The sequence below is a fragment of the Gracilinanus agilis genome, chromosome 6 (assembly GCF_016433145.1).
Source record: "Gracilinanus agilis isolate LMUSP501 chromosome 6, AgileGrace, whole genome shotgun sequence".
NCBI lineage: Eukaryota > Metazoa > Chordata > Mammalia > Didelphimorphia > Didelphidae > Gracilinanus > Gracilinanus agilis.
The window spans coordinates 162,402,518-162,422,310 of record NC_058135.1 but is presented as its reverse complement, the minus strand read 5'-3'; the positions used below and the strand labels follow the sequence as shown (position 1 = coordinate 162,422,310).

At 34.1% G+C, this 19,793-nt stretch overlaps 1 protein-coding gene across 1 annotated transcript in view; it reads left to right on the top strand.

The window, feature by feature from the left end:
- Positions 1-19,547, top strand: part of EXOC1L (exocyst complex component 1 like) — a 20,263-nt gene extending 716 nt beyond the window's left edge. The window contains exons 2-3 of the mRNA XM_044681188.1: positions 13,627-13,757; positions 19,281-19,547. Coding sequence (XP_044537123.1) covers positions 13,627-13,757; positions 19,281-19,547 — 398 coding nt within the window. The remainder of the gene's footprint in view (positions 1-13,626; positions 13,758-19,280) is intronic.
- Positions 19,548-19,793: the final 246 nt, after the last annotated feature.

The window sequence follows — 19,793 nt, the reverse complement described above, 5'->3', positions numbered from 1 at the left end:
GGGGGGGAGGACAAAACCCTATCGGTTAATTGTTCAAAAATGGGTCTGAAAATGGCCGGGGCTACTGAGTGTCCAAGGGGCTATCTTGTGCATTCTGTTTGTAGTTTATTGTATTGGAAGATTTTTCTTTCTCTTTAATAAGCAAAGAATTCCCCTAACCTAAGGGGTGAAATAATGGGAGGGGCTGAGCTCTTCTGTTCAATTCACTACCCGTTTGGGGAAATGAAAGTGTTCCTTTTCCATGAGGAACAAGAAATAGGACCTAACCTTTCACGTGGGAACTGATTTTGTGATATTTTTCCAAGGGATGAGGACTGAAGCTGTGATTTCATTGGGAGAGAGAATTCCCAGGGGTGGGAACTTTCTGCTGGTGTAACACTTTAACTTCTCTACAACTTAGATCTTTAGAGAGTTGCCTTGAAGCACTAGAAAGACAGGGGATTTGCCCAGCGTCACAGTATGTGTCAGAAGCAGGATTTGACCCCAGATCTGCATGACCTCATATCCAACTCTCTCTTTATCCACTATGACATGTTACCTTTCGTTTTTCTAAAACAGCACTATTAAAAAAAAAACAACAAAAAACTACTCTCAGGATAACAAGGTGTCACAGTGGAGAGAGCTGCAGGTCTCGAATTGGGAGTTCAAATCTGGCCTCAAACACTTCATAGTTGGATGATCCTGGACAAGTCATTTAACCCCTTTGCCAAGCCCTTGTCCTTCTATCTTAGAGTTGTTACTAAAACAGAAAATTAGGTTTAAAAAAAATCTTATTTCTAAAGATGGTACCAGGGACTCTTTATTATTTTTATATCAAACAATAAAAAAGTATTTGCTAGCCATTTTTGAGATTTGAGTGCAAATTGTGGGATCCTAATAAATTAATGAGTTGCCCTGGACCTTAGTTCAACTGTCATATATAAACCATTACATTCAAAATCTTAAGATAGATGGATACTTAGCCCTCCATTATTGAAACTGAGTCATAATAACAATAGTATCCATTTCTATGGAGCTTTATACAAAGTGTTTTAAATGGTTCATTGTATCCATGGCCCTGTGAGGTAGGAAGTGCAAGTACTATTAATCCCCATTTTATAGATGATAAAAAGAAAGAGGTAAACAGAGGTGATTATACAATGGTAATGACCCACCGTTGTATAGCACTGCACACTAATGTGCTCTCATAATGTAAGGGAAGAATCATAAGAACTTGTATTTCCAATTAGCCGAATATATTTCATAACAAAATACTATCTGACAATTAATGTTCTTTTATTTCCTAGAATGAGATTTCCTACTCTTAGGTCAGATGATAGGCAATGCGGGATAGAGGAGAGAGAATTGTCCTAGAGTCCAAGAAAAAGATGAGTTCAGATCCAACCTCTGTCACTAGCTATGGGACCCAGGACAAGTCGCTTATTTGCTATTCAGTGCTCGTAAATTGCTGAGGAGGTATTGAACTATGTTGTTAGGGGGCATTTTCCCACTGGGGAATGCTCTGTACTGACGAAATTGCAGTCCTTGTTTCCCTTCTTGGATAATAGAACATTTAAAGCTGATTCTCAAATTCTTTTTCATCCTATGATTCCCTTTTTCTCCAGTAATCCAAAAGAACTCTTTTTCTTCCTTCTAACACCCTAGCCTCATTTAAAATAGAAGAAAATATTTTGTTTTCCTTGTTTCTAAGTCATAAAGATATTCAATTCAATTCAACTAACCCTTAGAATTAATACCGTATATTGGCTGATTAGTAGGGGTTAAGTGACTTGTCCAGGGTCACATAGCTAGGAAATGTCTGAGGCCAGATTTGAACTCTCTGCTCTCCAGGTCTGGCTCTGAATCCACTAAGGCACCCCTTTTTGTAATCAACATTTAATTGAATTGATTTTCTAAAGCTCCCCATAGTATGCTCCATAGTATGTTCACAACCATACTAGGTACTATAGGAGGAGATTAAAAAGGAGCAGAACACAGGCTCTGCACTCAAGGAATTCACAAGCCAGTTAGAGAGACAAAACTAATACACATGAAACAATTCTATAAAAACTCACAAGAGTGTATAAACCCATGGAAGCCTTTCCAGATCTTCCTTGGTGCTAGTAGCTTTCCTTTGTTGATTATCTCCCATTTATCTTGTGTATAGCTTGTTTATACATAGTCTTTTGCATGTTTTATCTCCCCCACTAGACTGTGAGCCCAGGAACTATTTTTGCATCTTTTAATATATATCTCTAGTACTTAGGATAGTGCCTGTTACCTATTAGATGCTTAATAAATTCATGTTGACTTGATCCTCACCCTAACTTTCACATAGGTAGTGTATATAGCATTTTCCCCATTTTACAGATGAGGGTCTGAAAGTAACTTGTCCAAGGGCACAAAGTTAATAAATACTACATTGGCTGCCATGAAATAATATCATATTCCACCCCACCTTCAAACAAATTGTAGTGAAGGGGGAAAAGCTACTAGGAAATATATCCCAAGTGATACGGTACAGGCTATTGTAGGAGAGAAATCAACATGAGCTGGTGTTGGGCTCTCTTCAGAAATGATCAGGCTCCCACCTTGGTCCATTTCTCTAAGAAATGAGGAAGAAGGGATGAGAGTTGAGGACACAGCAGAACAGAAAGCCAAATGATAACACATAGGGATGGAATAGAGAGATGAAAATGATTTCCAATGGGAAAGAGGTACCTAGAAGAAGAGGAAAGTTATCCTAAATTTAGATATAGAATGGATGCAAGCCAATAGCTAGTAAATTTCTAAGGAAGGATTTGAACTCCCATCTTCCTGACTCCAGGTGCAGTACTGCACCACCACCAACTGACTGTTACAACTTGTGAAACTTGCTGAACCTCTTTTGGCCTCAGTTTTCCTCATCTAGAAAATGAAATCATTTCTTTCTGGTTTTAATAGTCTATAACATAGCATCACTTCAGCTAAAGTTCAATAATCCAGTTACTAGAATTAAAAAATATGTTGGTATGATTGAAATAAGTACATTTGGTGTGATTCATATTATGGACGAGGCCTGTGATTTCTTTGGCATAGGGAACTCCTAGCGAAGAAACTCCCTCTATCAGAGCATTTAGGTATCTGATCTGCCCCTGAAAGGCCTGGTGACCAAGAGAAGACTTTAAGTCATCCAAGGTTGAACAGTCAATATATGTCTGATCAAGGGCCTGAAGTCAACTCTTCCTGACTCTGAAGGCACCTGTTCTATATCTAGACTGCATTTAACATACTGTATTTGGGGCATTTCCTTCACTATTCATAAGAAGTGAAAGAAATTCTTTTGCATTTGAAAGGTGGTTAACTTCAAATAGAATGTCATTATATGTTTCCACACAATAAACCACACGATACTCCCTTGTCCAATACAGCTCTCAATCTCAGCACCTCTAAAACTCTTGTGACTTTCAAAATTCATAAGAATAAATTGATTCAATAGTGTGTTTCAGTTTCAGAGATCTCAAAAGGAATGTAGACTTTCCCCTTAGCAAACTGCTATCTCTTCCTTCTCCGAAATCTGCTTACTTTTTGTAACTTGTACATTCTTAAAACAATTGATTCTGGAAGAACTTTAGTCAATGTCAATTGTTTCTGTGACACATTGAAAAACACATATATTTGAAATATATGCATATTCATATATGTAGACTTACTTATATGCTTGATATTAGTCAACAATACATGTTATGTTCCCAGCCAGTAGGTCAGAATCGACTTTAATTACAGATAGTGAAACTTTATCTGATATATGTCTAAATCAGATATCCCCTAACATCGGCCACACTTCCTGTACCTCTTCCACTTATGTCTCATCCTTCCTCTCTACAATTTATTGGCATTCCCAGAAGAAAAGAAATACAAGCAGCAACTTCTTTCTAACCACAAGCAGACTATACTGTCAGCTTGTGGTTCCTCCTCAGAATTCACTCTCAACATCCCTGAGATTTGTTGTTCAACTGAGTCCAACTCTTCATGACTCCATTTTGGCATATTCTTGGCAAAGATACTGGAATGGTTTGTCGTTTATGCTCTAGCTCATCTTACATATGAGGAAACTGAGGTAAACAAAGTTAAGTGATTTGCCCAGGGCCGCACAGCTAGTCTGAGGTCAGTTTTGAACTCAAGACGCTAAATCTTCCTGACTCCAGGGCCAGCATTCTGTCTTCTGCACCACCAAGTTGTACCATCCCTAAGAATATCTTTTACTAAGTCTTTTGCTATCATTAACAATGAAAAGTCTCCTCCTTATGGAAAGACCAGGCACCTCGAATCTTGTGGATGCAAAACACTATACTAAAGATAATGGCTAAGGCAGTGATCTAAAGCACCCAAAAGTTAAAAATAATCTCCCAAGACATGAAATGGAGTCACACTTATTTCAATTCAGCATTCAAGATACAGCATGGCCTAATAATCTTGAAACTAGAAAAAAGACTTGGGTTCAAGTCCCACTGATTTTTATAACTTTCAGCAAGGCACTTAAATATCTCAATATTCTAGGTAGCTCGCTAAGACTATAAATGGCAGAGAAGGTAGCAATCTGGTTTGAAAAAGGGAATCCTCTGGCATGAGTTCCCTTTGCCAATGAAATCACAGATCTATTCTCTATCCCTACTATATGCAAGATGCCATAATAGGTGTTATGCTGGAGATACAAAGTAAAAAAAAAAAATGAAAATAATTCTGGTCCTCACGGAGTTTTGTTTTGTTTTGTTTTTACTGTTTAATGTTTTACACACACCCAAAAAAGAAATAAAGCTTTATAAAATATGGTCCAAAGGGGGATAGGAAATAAAGACTGAAGATTATAATAGTAACATATAGCATAGTAAAGCATAACATAGCATAGCACATCACAGTACATTATAGCTTAGTCTAGAATAATAGCTTATTAGACTGGATGAGACTTTAGAGACCTTTTATTATAATCTAACACCCTCCTCCATTTTTTTATAGACAAGGAAGCCAAGGTCTAGAAAAGTAAAGGAAATTTCTTTTGGAAAATTTTTTGCACAATATGTTGGAGCAACTTTTAAACTAATTTTAAATAAGTTACTTTATTTCAAAGATATATTAACATTTAAAAAATATTTCATATTTCCAAAGAGCCTAAATTGAATATTAGTGATACATACTAAGATTCTAAAGACAATACAGGGCAATTCAGGGCATATTTACTATTCTTTTCTCTCTGTGTGACAAATAAAGAACACAGATAGCAAACAAAATTGCCATGAACTAGAGTGACAAGTGATTTTGTAAAATCATTTATAATGGTGTGGTCTCTGTACATCCAGAAATAATAAATAAAAGGAAACCACTAAATGCATTTGAAAAAAGTCTAGAGGGCAGCTGGGTGGCTCAGTGGATTGAGAGCCAGACCTAGAGACGAGAGGCCCTAAGTTCAAATCTGGAGTCAGACACTTCCCATCTGTATGACCCTGACAAGCCACTAGAACCCCATAGCCTAGCCCTTACCATTTTTCTGCTTTAGAACCTATACACAATACTGATTCTAAGATGGAAAGGTGAGGGTTTAAAAAAAAAGAGAAAGTCTAGATAAATTTGGAAACACTGTTGTCAAGACTGTGAATTTAGGTTATTGGGTAAAAAGAAGCAGCTCAAGGCCAATTTTTTAGGATTAGTTGGGGTTTTTTAACCCTTACTTTCTGCTTAGTAATAACTCTGAGCCAGAAAAGCAAGGGCTAGATAAGTAACTTGCCTAAGATCACACAGCTAGGAAGTGTCTGAGGCTAGATTTGAACCCAGAACCTCCCACCTCCAGGTCTGGCTATCAGGATTAGTCTTGAAAACCCACAGAAGTCCAATAGTCAAAAAGAAAGTACATAAGAACAGTGTGTCTTGGGACAAATCTATTCATGCTCCTTTTATTAAGATTAAAGTTAAAGTTAGGAGAATCAGAAGATTAAAGATGAAACAGCAATAAAATGCCATTAGCTACAGAAGGCAGGTATCTTGAGCAATACAGTACAATACTTTCTGTTCATCAAGAGCTTTAATTTTCATAAAACTTTTAAAGAAATAAATATATAAAACATTTAATATTTAACAAGATTTTTGCACATCACAAGCTATTCTTCAAAAGATATTTACTTGGACTCATTCACTCACACATGCACATTCACTAGACCAAATTGCATTTGTGGGATATTGTTAAAAGTCTCTATGGGAGAGTTCAAATAAAATGTTTTCTACTTCTAGATTCGGGTCAAAACAGGGTCTCAGTTTGAAATGGTGGGTAGCTCATATTAGAGTTTCTCCACAGCATAGCAGATAGTCTCAAAATAAGAAAGATGAGTTTAGCACTTATGTCTGACCTATCCTAGCCACATGATCCTGTACAAGTTGTTCCATCTCTCAGTGCTCTAGCTAACGCTCTAATAATATAAATTTCAAAAAAATGTGATTAACTGCATTAGTAAGAGTTCCCTCATCTGGGAGTTCCTCCTACCAATCAAATCACAGATCCAGTCCATATCCTCAAAAACACATTTGCTTTTGACATATAAAATTATAGGTATTAACATTGATTTTGGCTAAGGTTCCATTTTAATACACTGTTTTCTCCTAATTTTTATAATTTAAGAATTTTAGAATTGTTGGATTACATTGTCATAATTATCAACAAATTAATTACAAATGAGCTAGCTTCTTCCAAAGCCAGGACACTTACTCCTTTAAATATATGTGATATATCTGATGAACTGCTTGGCGATGGTAAACTACCAATCCTAAATTAAACCAACATTGTTACTTTTCCAAATACTAAATAGAAGCTCTTCAATTCTAAGCAAGGTTCATATGAAAGATTCTTATCCAAAATCACATTAACTGTTAAATGTTAAGATTCAGACATCCATATTGATGAAGGCATTTCTATATAGCTTGCCACAAACTGACAGAGCTTACCCCTATTTGTTCAATTGGCTTAACTCCTTTCAATTCCATATGCTGAATGATAGGCATTTCAAAGAGTCATTTCTAAAGCAGAAATTGTATTACACTTAAAAATTGAGATTAATGATAAGCATAAAGTGAAGGCTATAATGCAAAAAAAAATAGCCAAGTGAAACATTGCATCTAGATTAGCTTCTTGTTAATTAAGAATGCTTTCTAACTGATAATGAGATTTTGGATTGTATTTTTTTATGGACCGGTTACTACTATAGTTACAAAAATTGCATCATGGGGCAGCTGGATGACTCAATGGATAGAGAATCAGGCCTGGACATGAGAGATTCTGGGTTCAAATTTGGCATCAGACACTTCTTAGCTGTATGACCCTGGGCAAGTCACTTAATCCCAATTGCTTAGCCCTTACTGCACTTTTGCTTTGGAACTGATACTTAATATCAATTTTAGGACAAAAGGTAAGGATTAAAAAAAACTATCACATATAAGGATAAATCTCATAAATACTTTCCCATTAGTCACAATGAGGATAAAGTTGTTCAAAAGCATTTAAAAATGTACATAATTCAAAGCAGATGTGCAACTAACTGGGTAATACTGTGTGTGCAAAGAATAAAATGTTATAAATATCTGGAAACTCCATTTTCTGTTCAGATTTGTATAGTGGTTTAAGGTTGGCAAAGTGTTATGTGTTATCTTAGCAATTTCATACTGTAAAGAACAAAAAAAAAGATTTAAAGCAGATTTTTAAAATAAAAACATAGAAAACTTTTTAGAAATCTTAACCTTTCTATTCATCATTTTAATCACTATTTGACGCAGTAAATTGGAGCACACATGCTGTTATCTCCAGGTCTGCATAGACGTGGAAGTTGCTCAAGTAGCAAGATTGCAATATGATGAGTTTTAACAATATAGCATAAGACATTTAAGAAAATGTTTTATTTCTCCTAGTATCTGCTTAAAATTTTTAAATGAAGCAGGTAAACAAAAGATAGTGAGAGCAATGGCCCTATACAGCCTGTTTCTAAGGAAATAGATCTAGATAAAAGAAATCTTTTCCCATCACTGCTTTAAAAACAACAACAATATATAGATGTCAGATCTGGTAGTTACACTGATTTATTTGGGGCATTTAGAAATACCCTCATTGGTTCTAATATCACATCCATCAAATTGGCAAAGATAAAAAAAAAGAAGAAATTGACAAATTTTGGAGGGACTATGGAAAAAAACAAGGACTAATACACTATTGGTGGACCTGTGAGTTGGTCTTGCCATTGTGGAAAGTTATTCGGAACTATTCCTCAAAAAGTCATGAAATCACTCACATCTTTTGGTTCTGCAATAAAATTACTGAGCTTATACCCTAAGAAGATCAGAGGAAAAGGAAAAGGACATAACTGTTTTCATAGTAACAAAAATCTAAAAACTAAGGGCATAACAATCAATTAGAGAAAGTCTAAACACATATCATACATAAATGAAGTAGAATATTATTATACGAGAAAAATTATAAAACTGACATCTAAACTAGGACAAACTACATGAAATAAGATGAAATGAAAAGAACAGAATTAGAACAATTTATAGAAGAGTAACATTATAAAGAAAAAACAACAACTTTGAGAGTCTTGAGAAATCTGATAAATGGAAATAATGAAACATAATTCCAAAGAACTGTAGATGATTATCTACCTTTTGACAATTTATGGGCTCAAATTTGTAAGAATTAAATTTTAATGGTTTGACTAAAATACATGAAGATTATAAATAATAGTGGTGGTTGCTGATTCAAAGTATTATTCCTCAGAGTTGAAATGACCTTAATAGCTATTATTTACAAAAGAGGTGGGAAAAGTGAAAGCAAAGAAATACAAAAGAAATACATATTGCAATCTTGCTACTTGAGTAACTTCCACTCTATGCAGACCTGTTTGACTCAGCCAGGACTTGTTGACCTTCAATAGGAATTAAACTCTCTCCAGATGACAGGAAAGGAAAGCCAGCTATCCACTCACTCAAGTTCCCTCCAGGAGGCAGGTCAAGACAATGACTCTAGCTGAAGGTGATTCCTGAAACCAACTTTATTCCTTGAGATGACCTTCTTGAAATCCAACTCTTTCTTGAAGCCAACTTCCTTCTTCAACTCCTCTGGCCCCAGAAATTGAGGGCCTTTTATAGGGGCTTCTTGTCCCTGCCCCTGTTCACAGGGGCCAATCATAGTTTCCAAATTGTCTAGCACTTCTCAGGGATTGACTTCTCACCTTCTGAAGGTTAAGTTCTCATAAAAAAGATTCACAGTTAAAGGTGTGAATTTTCTAAATCTCATCTTCTAGAGGGGTGAATATTCATCAAAAGGGTTCACAGATTCCTGGATGATTAAGTTTCTGAGGGTGTGAATTCTCTAAGTGGTTTGAGAGCTCCTTCAGCTAGTTCAAGCTTTTGTTGATTCAATCAAAAGGTAACCAAAGTGTTAACTCCAACTAGGCAAACGGAATAAAGGATTCCCTTTTCATAAATTGCAGAATGAGACATATATGTTTGGATATTGCCAATGAAAGAATTTGCTTTGCTTGACTATGGATATTTGTTATGAGTGTTTTTTTAGTTCTTCTCTTCCTTTTAGCCTCCCTCCCTCCCTTTCTTCCTTCCTTAATGTTATTCTTCCTTAATGCTTATTAGTTTTTTTAAAATCCTCATTTTAAAAAAGAAATACACTCTTCAAGTTTTTACTTATATAAAGGATATAACAATTTAAAAGTCTGGCATTTAAAAAATAAAAAATGGCATGTGTATGTGGTCAAATAAAATTTGGTGTTTCTTTAAAAAAAAAGAAATTTTAACCTTTGTAAGGCAGTTCTTTCATTTTCCATTTTATCCTTCAGACCACTTAGAAAACCTCATGCTCAGGACATGATTGGGGATATAGACTCTAAATGATCACCCTAATACAAGTATTAATAATATGGAAATAGGACTTAATCAATGACAAAACTCAGTGGAATTCTCCTCTGGCTACAGGAGGGGGGGGGGTTGGGAGGAGGGGAGAGAAAGAACATGAATAAGTAACCATGGAAAAATATTCTTAATTAATTAAATAAATTTTAAAAAAAACTCATGCTCAGAAAAGTAGGTCGCTAATACCTAATGCAGGGTTCTTAAATGAAATTATTTATTTTTAGTAGACATTTATCTACTGGTTTAATGTTTACAAAGTGTTCCATATTTTATGGATGAGGAAACTAAGGCTTCATAATTAAATGACACTCACGGTCACCCAGTAGCTAGTAAGTGTTGGAAGCAGAGTTTGAACCTGGGTCTCTTTTGACTCCATCCACTATATTGTGCTGCATCTGTAGGTACTTGATAAATGTTTGTTTAATTAAATTTGGTCTTACATTAGCACTTAACAGTATTACTGAAGTCAAAATAATAAGAAACTAAGTGTTAACAGTTAAACACTTTGGGAAAATTCAGAGGCATAGGAGAGCTTTAATTTGGCAAAATAGCCTCTTCAGAGCCTATGAGACTCTAAGAATTCTCCTAAGCCAAGAACCAAAGAGTCCACTTTGGCTGGAGTTGACTCAGCCTGTAATCTCCATGCATGCATTCTGCTGCCAACAAAATTAAACTGCAATATGTGTATTAATGCAAGAGCAAAATGGAAATTTATCACATTGTCTTAAAACAGAAAAGTGTTTCTAAAACACATCACATCATAGATTTGGTTTTAGTAGCATCATAAGTGGAATTGTGTAATAACTATCAGTGAGTAAAAGGATATTCTCCCAGGGAATTATAGGATCAAGCTAATCTAGATGCAATGTTTCACTTGGCTATTTTTTTTTTTGCATTATAGCCTTCACTTTATGCTTATCATTTATCTTAATTTTTAAGTGTAATACAATTTCTACTTTAGAAATGCCTCTTGAAATGCCTATCATTCAGCATTATGAAATTGAAAGGAGTTAGGCCAATTGGACAAATAGGGGTTAGCCAATGAAGAATCCAAAGCCCTATAGCTGATCCTGTTCTCTCTCTCCCTTTTGGAGTTCCTTCTGTAACATTAATCCCATGCTATTACCTTTACTTTCTCTCCATTTCTCTTATAAACTCATTTTTGCCCTTAACATTGAACCAAAATGGCTTTCAAAGAAGTAACCAGTGATTTCCTCCTGGGAAAATCCAAAGACTTTTTCTTCACTTTCATCCCCCTCAAGTACCATAAGTCATTTCATATGACTAATTTATTGCAACTCTCTCCTTTCTTAATTTCCATGGCATTGAGTTCTCCTAACTCTTGGGTTATTCCTTTTTTTGTGCTTTTTATTTTTACCTAAACCTCTGCCTTGCATCTAACTATGAGCACATTCCAACTATCCTTTGGTCTATGTTCTCCTTTTAACCCATAGGAGTCTTTGACTAATTGGAGAGGAAAGGCTTAGATATCAAAAGATTTACCATAGTGCCTGGGAATATAACCTTAGTAACCTTAAGCTAGTCACAACTGCAGTGGACCCCAACACAGCAAGATTTGAGTAGCAGTGTGAATCATGCCAAAGTGGAAAATGAATTGAGTTAATAAAGCCAATATAAGAGAGAAAACTGGAATCATTGACCTGATCATTTAACACAGATTAGAAAGACATAGCAAATCAAAATGTAGCTGAACAAAAATAATTACCATTTGATGACTCTAAACAAAAGACTTTTTGAACATCTACTACAGTTTTTAATGCATCTCTAATAACCCTCTCACTCTCTGATCCTTCAAGGATGTTTCATGACATATAGTCAGGATATTAGAAGCCTAAGAATATTAAAAACTGAACTCATTTCCTTTCTCCCCATACCATCTCTCATTTTCAAGTTGCCCAGGCTAGAAAACTTGAAATCAGACTTACTATCTTACCTTACTTTTTTATAGCTAAATCCACTAAATCCTTTTCTCTTCCATTAAAAAGTTTTTCAGATTTTCCTTTTAATTTCCACTGCCCTTACAGGTACTCACCATTTCGTACCTAGATCACTCCCCAAAGTCTTCTAATTGGAGAGTCCTTTTTCCCTTCCAATTTATCCTGTGTACCGTTTCCGAACTATTTACTCTAAAACAAGCCTTTCATTCCACTATTCAAGAAATCATAAAGTTTCCCATTGCTTACCACTTCTCCAAGACTGAAATGACAGCATTTCTGTGTACTTGTTCAATTAATATTGAGATTTTAATGCTCTACAGTGACTGAAGAACTTGATCCTAAGGTTAGCCTACTGATTAACCTCTAAGAGTTTAGGTAATCTGGTCCTTTGACAACAGACATATAATCCATTACTTGCATCATACTCAATGTTTTTCTAGTTTGGTAGAATTTGTCAGAGCCTGCACTTCATTAGTGTGATCTTTGAGATCTCAAGGTCGCTTCATCAGAATGAGTCAGATTAGGACTGTAGCAGAGCAGATTAAAATGAAGAATGTCATTCAAGAACCCAAATTCTTATTGCTTATCTCATTAAATATAAAATATGGTTTTCAAGTTCCTCCATATTCTTTCCCCAGAATTTTATTTCTCACCCTTCCCTAAGCAAGTTGTCTACTTTAGGCAAGTTAGTTTTTTCAATGTAAAATGCATATATAGGTGGCTCAGTTCCCCCCAACACAAAATGTTTACCTATAAACCTATAAAATTCCTATAACCTATAAAATTCCATTTACCTCCTTTATTTAAATCCTATCTTGTACTGTTTTCTCTTTGTTTCCCCCAATAGCATCCAAATATGTTAGAAGCATATAATGGGTGACTAATAAATACACATTGATTGATTAATAATGCTAGAATTCAGGGATTCTGGGTTCTGGCCTTAGCACTATTTAAAACTAATATGTGATGCTAAGTGGTTTCTTTTTTAATTTTAGGGAATATCATCTTATATTTTATTTTGAGGACATGCTCATATGTTTCAGCTGGAACTAAATAATATCAATTTTGTAATACAATGGATTTTTTAAAAAGTGTTTATATAACTGAACCCATCATGCCCCAGTTATTTGAAGGTTATATGTATAACTCAGCTTTGGTGAATATTCTGGTCACTAAAGAATAGAGACACTCATGTGGAAGATAGCAGGGATCTGCTTCTGGGAAAAGATGTTCATTCATTTAACTTCTTAGTGCCAAATCTCTGAGACTGTTAAATTCATAGAAAGTGATCAAATGTTTTGGTAGAAAACATATAAAATGTTTCTTACCAGTACCTTAATATCCAATGAAACTATAGATTTGACTTTTAAAAAAATTATAATTTTGAGGCAATCGGGTATGCTACAAAGTTCATTGAAATAAGAGTCAGATTACAACACTGGCACTGAAACCTATTGCTATTATACTTGGACAAGTCACTTCCCCTCTTTGGGTCTGAGTTTTCTTCTCTGAAAATGAACACAGTGTTCTAGATGATCTCTAAGGTCCTTTCCAGGTTGATGGATTTTTTAGTTCCTCTACTTGTAATAAATAAAAATGTTTTTCTAAGTTTGTAAAGTTGCAGTAAGAACATTAAAGAACAGGAATAAAATACTTTGAGGTCATAAAATGAAAAGGAAATATATAAGTAATATATTGAATTATTTCATTGTCATCTGATAGTCTATGAAAACTATAAGTACTTTTTGTTTTGCAGTGACTAAAAGAGAAGAAGTAAAAATAATTATCGTGAAACACTACAGAATAGGTCTAGAACAAAAATATGAAGTAACCAAAAAGTGGTCTCTGAATGATCTGGAGATGATTGATGGAAAAGAAGCTGATACTGTAAGTGCTGTTTTATAATACAAATATTGAAATAATCTGCTAAGCCTTCTGTATCCTCATATATTTATGATACTCAATAATTGTTAAGATATTGTATTTTGTGACTGACCTTTTGGTAAAAAGAATTTATCAATATTTTTGTTCCATTTTGTGAACATATGAAGCCTTTTCTATTAAACATAATATATAGTCTAGGATCTCCCAATTAATCCCCCTGTCAATCTCAAAATCTTATCCTTATGACCTTTAAGTTAGCTGGATTTGCAACCCCCTTCTTTTATCTCATAGGGCTTCCTGGATCCATTCCCAATCCAATATGAATTCTCATTACTTCCATTCCCCCTCCAATAGAGATCACAACTAAATTAATTGAATCATAGAATCTTAGATTTGGAAGGAATATTAGCAGTTATGTAATCTAACTTCCCATTCAATATAGGGCTCCTATCTGTTCTATTTTTAGAAGATTATCATATAAACCGTTTGAATATTTCCAATCACTTTCTTAAAAACAAACAAACTGGTTGTCAGAAAGTTCTTCCTCATTCTGAATTTAAATATGCTCCCTTATACCTTACAAGCATCGGTGCTTCCCTTTGGAGCTACACAGAATAAATCTAATATCCCTTGGAAATGATAACCTTTCAGATACCAGTAGATAACTATCATGTTTCCTTTAAGTAACTTCTTTTCCAAGATATCTATCTGTAGTTTCTTCAATATGTTTCATAAGATATGGTTTTAGGTCTTTAAACACATAGGTGGCCCTTCTCAAACTTGCCTGTTTGTCAGTATAGATTGTAGTGCCAAATACATAATGCTTATATCAGAGGCACCTTCCCAACAGAAAGGGCCTGGGTCTAAACTTTGAAGATTTCTCTCTTCTCTAGCTTGGCTGCTCTAATAAAAAGGGAATCTTAGAATGTTATGATCTGACAATTTCCAAAAGTTATCCACCAGTTTACTCATTATACCTGCAACATAGAGCTGCCTGGGAACATCAGCCAATGGTACTCCCCCACAAAGGGAATCTATTAACACTCTATTTAAGGACTTGGGTTCATAAAGCATCAGACAAAACAAGTTTTATTTACACTGTTAAGAACACAAAAGCCCCAGAATCAGTTGAGAATTTCTCTTATCTTTCTAATGGGTCTCCACCTTCTCTTAGGGCCAATGCAGAACTTTCTATTTTGACTTCAAAGATATCATGAAATAAGTGAAATAAGCTTTGCAAAAATGAAGATATATTTTATAGCATTCTTTTACTCTACCAATATAATAATCCTATTTTTTTAAAGGAAGAAGAAATTTAAATAATTTGGCATTACTAGACCTGCAATGAATCTATTCTGACTCTAAGCAACAATATTTTTTTCTAAATGCTCAGAAACCATATATTTAGTAATCCATTGTAGAGTTTGCAGGAGATTTATGACAAGGCTACTGTTCTATAGTTTTCAGAATCTACTCTTTTCTCCTTTAAAACTTGGGACCAATTTCTACAACAACTATGTACAGTTGTAGTACTCTTTCTCCAGAATTTCTGGGAAATTATTGACAATTGTTGCATAATCATTTCCTCTTCTTTTTTCAATACTCCAAGATGCAAACAAATGGTTTTGGGCTACATATTTGAAATCATTGAAAGCAGCAACTTCTTCATTCACTTCTCAAGTGTTTGTTCTATTTTTATCAGCTTAAAGATCATAATCCTTATTAAAAATATATAGAAGCAAAAAGTTCAAAATTTCTCCTCTTTCAGTCATGTGTTAACATTATTGCTCCTAATCCCATCCTTCTTCATCTTTTTTCCTAAATGTAGGGTTTCTGAAAAATTCTCTTTGATGTTCTTGGTATGATTCACAAACCTCAAAACATTCTGGGTCTTAGATATCCTGTCACTATTCTTAAAGGTTTGTGCCATTCTTTACATTCAATCTATATTGAATACCCATCTTTCTGACTCTTACATATCACATGTCACAACCAGGAAATATCTTCATATAATATGTAAAATGTAAAAATATGAGATCATCAGAGAGCTCCTTGTTCAACCATAATATTTTCTTTATGAAGGTCACTTTTATTCTTATTTTCAAAATTTCATTTTTATAATCTCTTTTTTTCACAAACTACATCCCACTTGAGAGTTTCCATTCAAAAGTTTATATCAATATTTTCTCTGAAAATTTTTGATATATTTTTCTAAAGTATAGAATTGTAGACTGTGCCTAGCATTGCCATTCTCAATATATGACCTTTACTTATAATGTAAAATCTAATGCTCTAGGAATTGTGTCTTCTCACAGCTCTTATAACTAAATTCTCAGAAATTAGCATATTTATTGTTTTAAACAAAAATCATGTAGTTCTAAATGCAAGAGTTTAGAACAAGAAAGAAGATAACTTTGAAATGGAATAGGAATGAAACTAAATTTAAAGTGTAAGGGTGAAAAAGAGGTTTTATGGGTTTAATATATTAAAGATGGTCTCCAGAGGATTGAACTATTATCAATCTTCAATTAAGAATAATCTCACATCCTTTAATATTGACATAAAAGTTCAACAATCCTAATTGGATTAGCATGGTCTTTTTGACTTTGTGCTCCATGGCACTATTCGGTTTCTCATCAATCCCAATGGGACTGATTGGTCTCCATGACCTTGTGCTTCTTGCACTGTATGGTGGCTCTGTTGTTCCCTTCTTCTGGAATCAGACATAATCATTAATCATGGTTTTACATATTTAATAATAAATGACAGATAACCATAATCTAGGACTTTGGGGGTATGCATTAATATTATAGCAAATATATTTTAAACTTATATGACTGCAGAATCAAAAATTAATATTGATTATATGTACTTTAAGTACAAGGAATTTTTAAAAAACCAAATATTCTATTAGAAAAATAAAAGGCAATTGTAAAATAAAAATCCAGGAATTCAATGTGCTTTTAATACTGGTGACCTGTGCTTCAAATACAAAAAATGAGAGAAAAAGTTGAATATTATATCGCACATGCAAGAAGAAAAACAAAAATATTTTAAAATGTGTATATTTCAGAATCACAGAGGTAAAATATAGAATCTACTTGCTAAAAAATAAGATTCATTTCTTCTTTAACTTTACTTGATCTGCAGTGTGAGTGCAAATGAGGTAGAAAAGCAATAATACATTCAAGAAAGAAAAAAAATTTTACAAAAGGCACAAAATGTTACAAAAAAAGATGGTGCAATTTCTTCTTTGCTATTTTAAGGGGAGACAAAACTAAAAACAATAGAGTTTACCTTCTGCCCCACGTAGAAGGGCAGTAGCACCCTAAAGTATTTCGTGGACGAGCTCCACTTAAGAGATATTTTTGTGGGGTCATTTCATATGAGTTATCATCTTCCTGATTTTTATTCCTAGCATATTTATCACTCCTAAAGCTGCGATTCCTGGAATCATTATAATTATTATTCCTATTATTATTTCTATGGTTATTATTCAACTGGGTGTTATTTCTGATTATTCTTAACAAATTCCTACAGTTCATCATTGTGTGGCCCTTCTTCTCACAGAAGAGGCAGGTAAGGGATTGAAAGATTCTTGGAGAGGAGCTATAGTCTCTCCCTGTCTTTTCAGTTTTTCTCTTAGTATTTTAACTTCTGTTTTTAAAACCTCTACTGAGTCACTATTTTCCTCACATCTTTCTGCACGGGTATTAAAAAAAAGTTACAAATGTACATCTTCACTCATCCTTCACTCAACTAACTATATTAAGCCTAAATTTAAAACTCAATAAATTGCTAATATCATATTTGTGCTCTTGTATTCCCATGGATCCATGACCTTGCTGATATTCCCTTTAATAATGCAAATTAAAACTAATCTATCCTTGCCCAACACTTGCCCATCCCCTCCCCTCAAATTATAACAAGGGACCCACCTAATGTGCTAGCTAGCAGCCCTCCTCACATTCTCTTGTCTTTGTGTGGATACCAAAGGATAATACAATTTGTCCATTGGTTGTCATGCTTATGCTTCATGACTGCTACATATATATTCCTCATCATATATTTCTCAGATGCTGTCATTTACAATACACTTGAGCTCTTGAGTTTTGTTCCTTGCATTGGTTGTCTTTTACACTTTGGGGATTTTTTTAGAAGAGGTTGTGGTAAGGACATTATTATACCTTCTCTTAGGATTATCATGATATAAGATAATAGTCCATGGGGTCACCCCATGCATGTATTTCTTTCTTTCTTTTTTTTAGCCCTTACTTTCTTGTCTTAGAATCAATATTAAGTATCAGTTCCAATATAGAAGAGCAGTAAGAGTTAGGCAATTGAGGTTAAATGATTTGCCAAGGGTCACAGAGGTAGGAAGTGTCTGAGGTAAGATTTAAATCTAGAATATCTTGGCTCTCTATCCACTAAGCCAACTAGCTTCCCACAAGCATATATTTCTTAATCAAATATATTTTATATATTTCTTAAAATATCTTCAGCATATTCCTGGAAGAACAAAGAAAATAGACCTTAAAGAAGTATGTTGGATTCAGTGAAATAAGCTTTGTGTTAACTTGGAAAAAAGCATTGTATTATGACCACAAATCCAATTAGAGATAATAGAATTTATTCATTACCATCTGAAGAATTAAGAATTAAATTTATAAAATGAAACATAATTTAGGAATAAGTAGATGGCTTGTTATACCTGAATAAAGTGCTCATAAGCTGATTTCACAACTCTCTGGCCATTCAGATATAGCTGAGACATGAAAAAGTGGTGCTGCCAAATTCAGAAAGGAGCATAGTTTAAAATGTTACAGAAATACAAATTCATCAGAGAATAAATTATTTTCAACAAGCATAAAAGGGATTTGTCTTTTCAAATAAGCACTTATATATGACTGTCAATATCAAATTAATAGTGTTATTGATTAGATTGAACAGCAATGTCAAAAGATGAATTAATTGGCTTACCTTTTATGCCAGGATTAGTCTTGTATCTTTCAAAGTCAGTATAATGGTAGCATGTTGTATGGAAAGGGTAGAAAGCTTAATGTTCCATTTCTGAGCTTGGGATGGGGAAAATATTGTACCATTCAGGAAAAAAAGAAAAAACCCTCCTTTTCACCTTCCTTGGATTCTTTAGGGAGGTTTATATTACTATACTCCTTTCTATGTTTCAAATAAATCCACATACACTGAGAAGGAAAGACAACTGAATTTAGTAATTCCTTAAACCCAGATAATGTTTTATTGTTTCTGTTGTGGAAAAAAATTTGCACTATCAGAAAGACTTACTTTACATTCAATTGGGGAGGGGGACTGAGAATATTGTATTCATGTAGGAATGTTAATTTTGAACTGAACATGTTTAGAAGGCTTTTAAAAATATATCCTTGATGTTGATATTTTAAATGACTAATAAACATGGGAGATCCTACAATGGGGATTGGTGAAACAATGGTATCTGTCTCTGAGATTATGACAAAAATAATGATTCCTCCTCCCTTTTTCTTTTAGGATAACCCATTTTTTGATTTGCATTTCAAGAAAGTTTACAGATTGGAAGCTTATAGTTGTGCTTCTAAATATGCCTTTGCCCGAACTGTAAACAAGCTGAATCATGCTTATCTTAAAAAGGACTTACAAATTGTGAACTTTGATCCTACCTACATAAATGATGATTCAATTTGGTCTTCCAACAACAAGGACTGTTTAGTCCTTATGAGAATATGCTTCTATGCTTTCAATCTCTTGTGTCTCTCTCTGTGTCCTCTGCCACTTTGATACCAAATGCTGTTTTCATTCACCAGCTTCCTATTTTTAAAAATCACCATGTTAAATATCGATATTCAAATTTGCTCATCCCCTTTATTAGTAACTATATTTCTATGGAGAAATAATGAATCAATTAAATGAAGCAAAATCTGTTTATTCTTTGCTACTCAGTATTTTATGTTTCTCTGTCTGCCCATTTGCTCCTTAGTAACTTTTAAAGGAGTTAACTAATAATGATGAATAAGATTATTTACT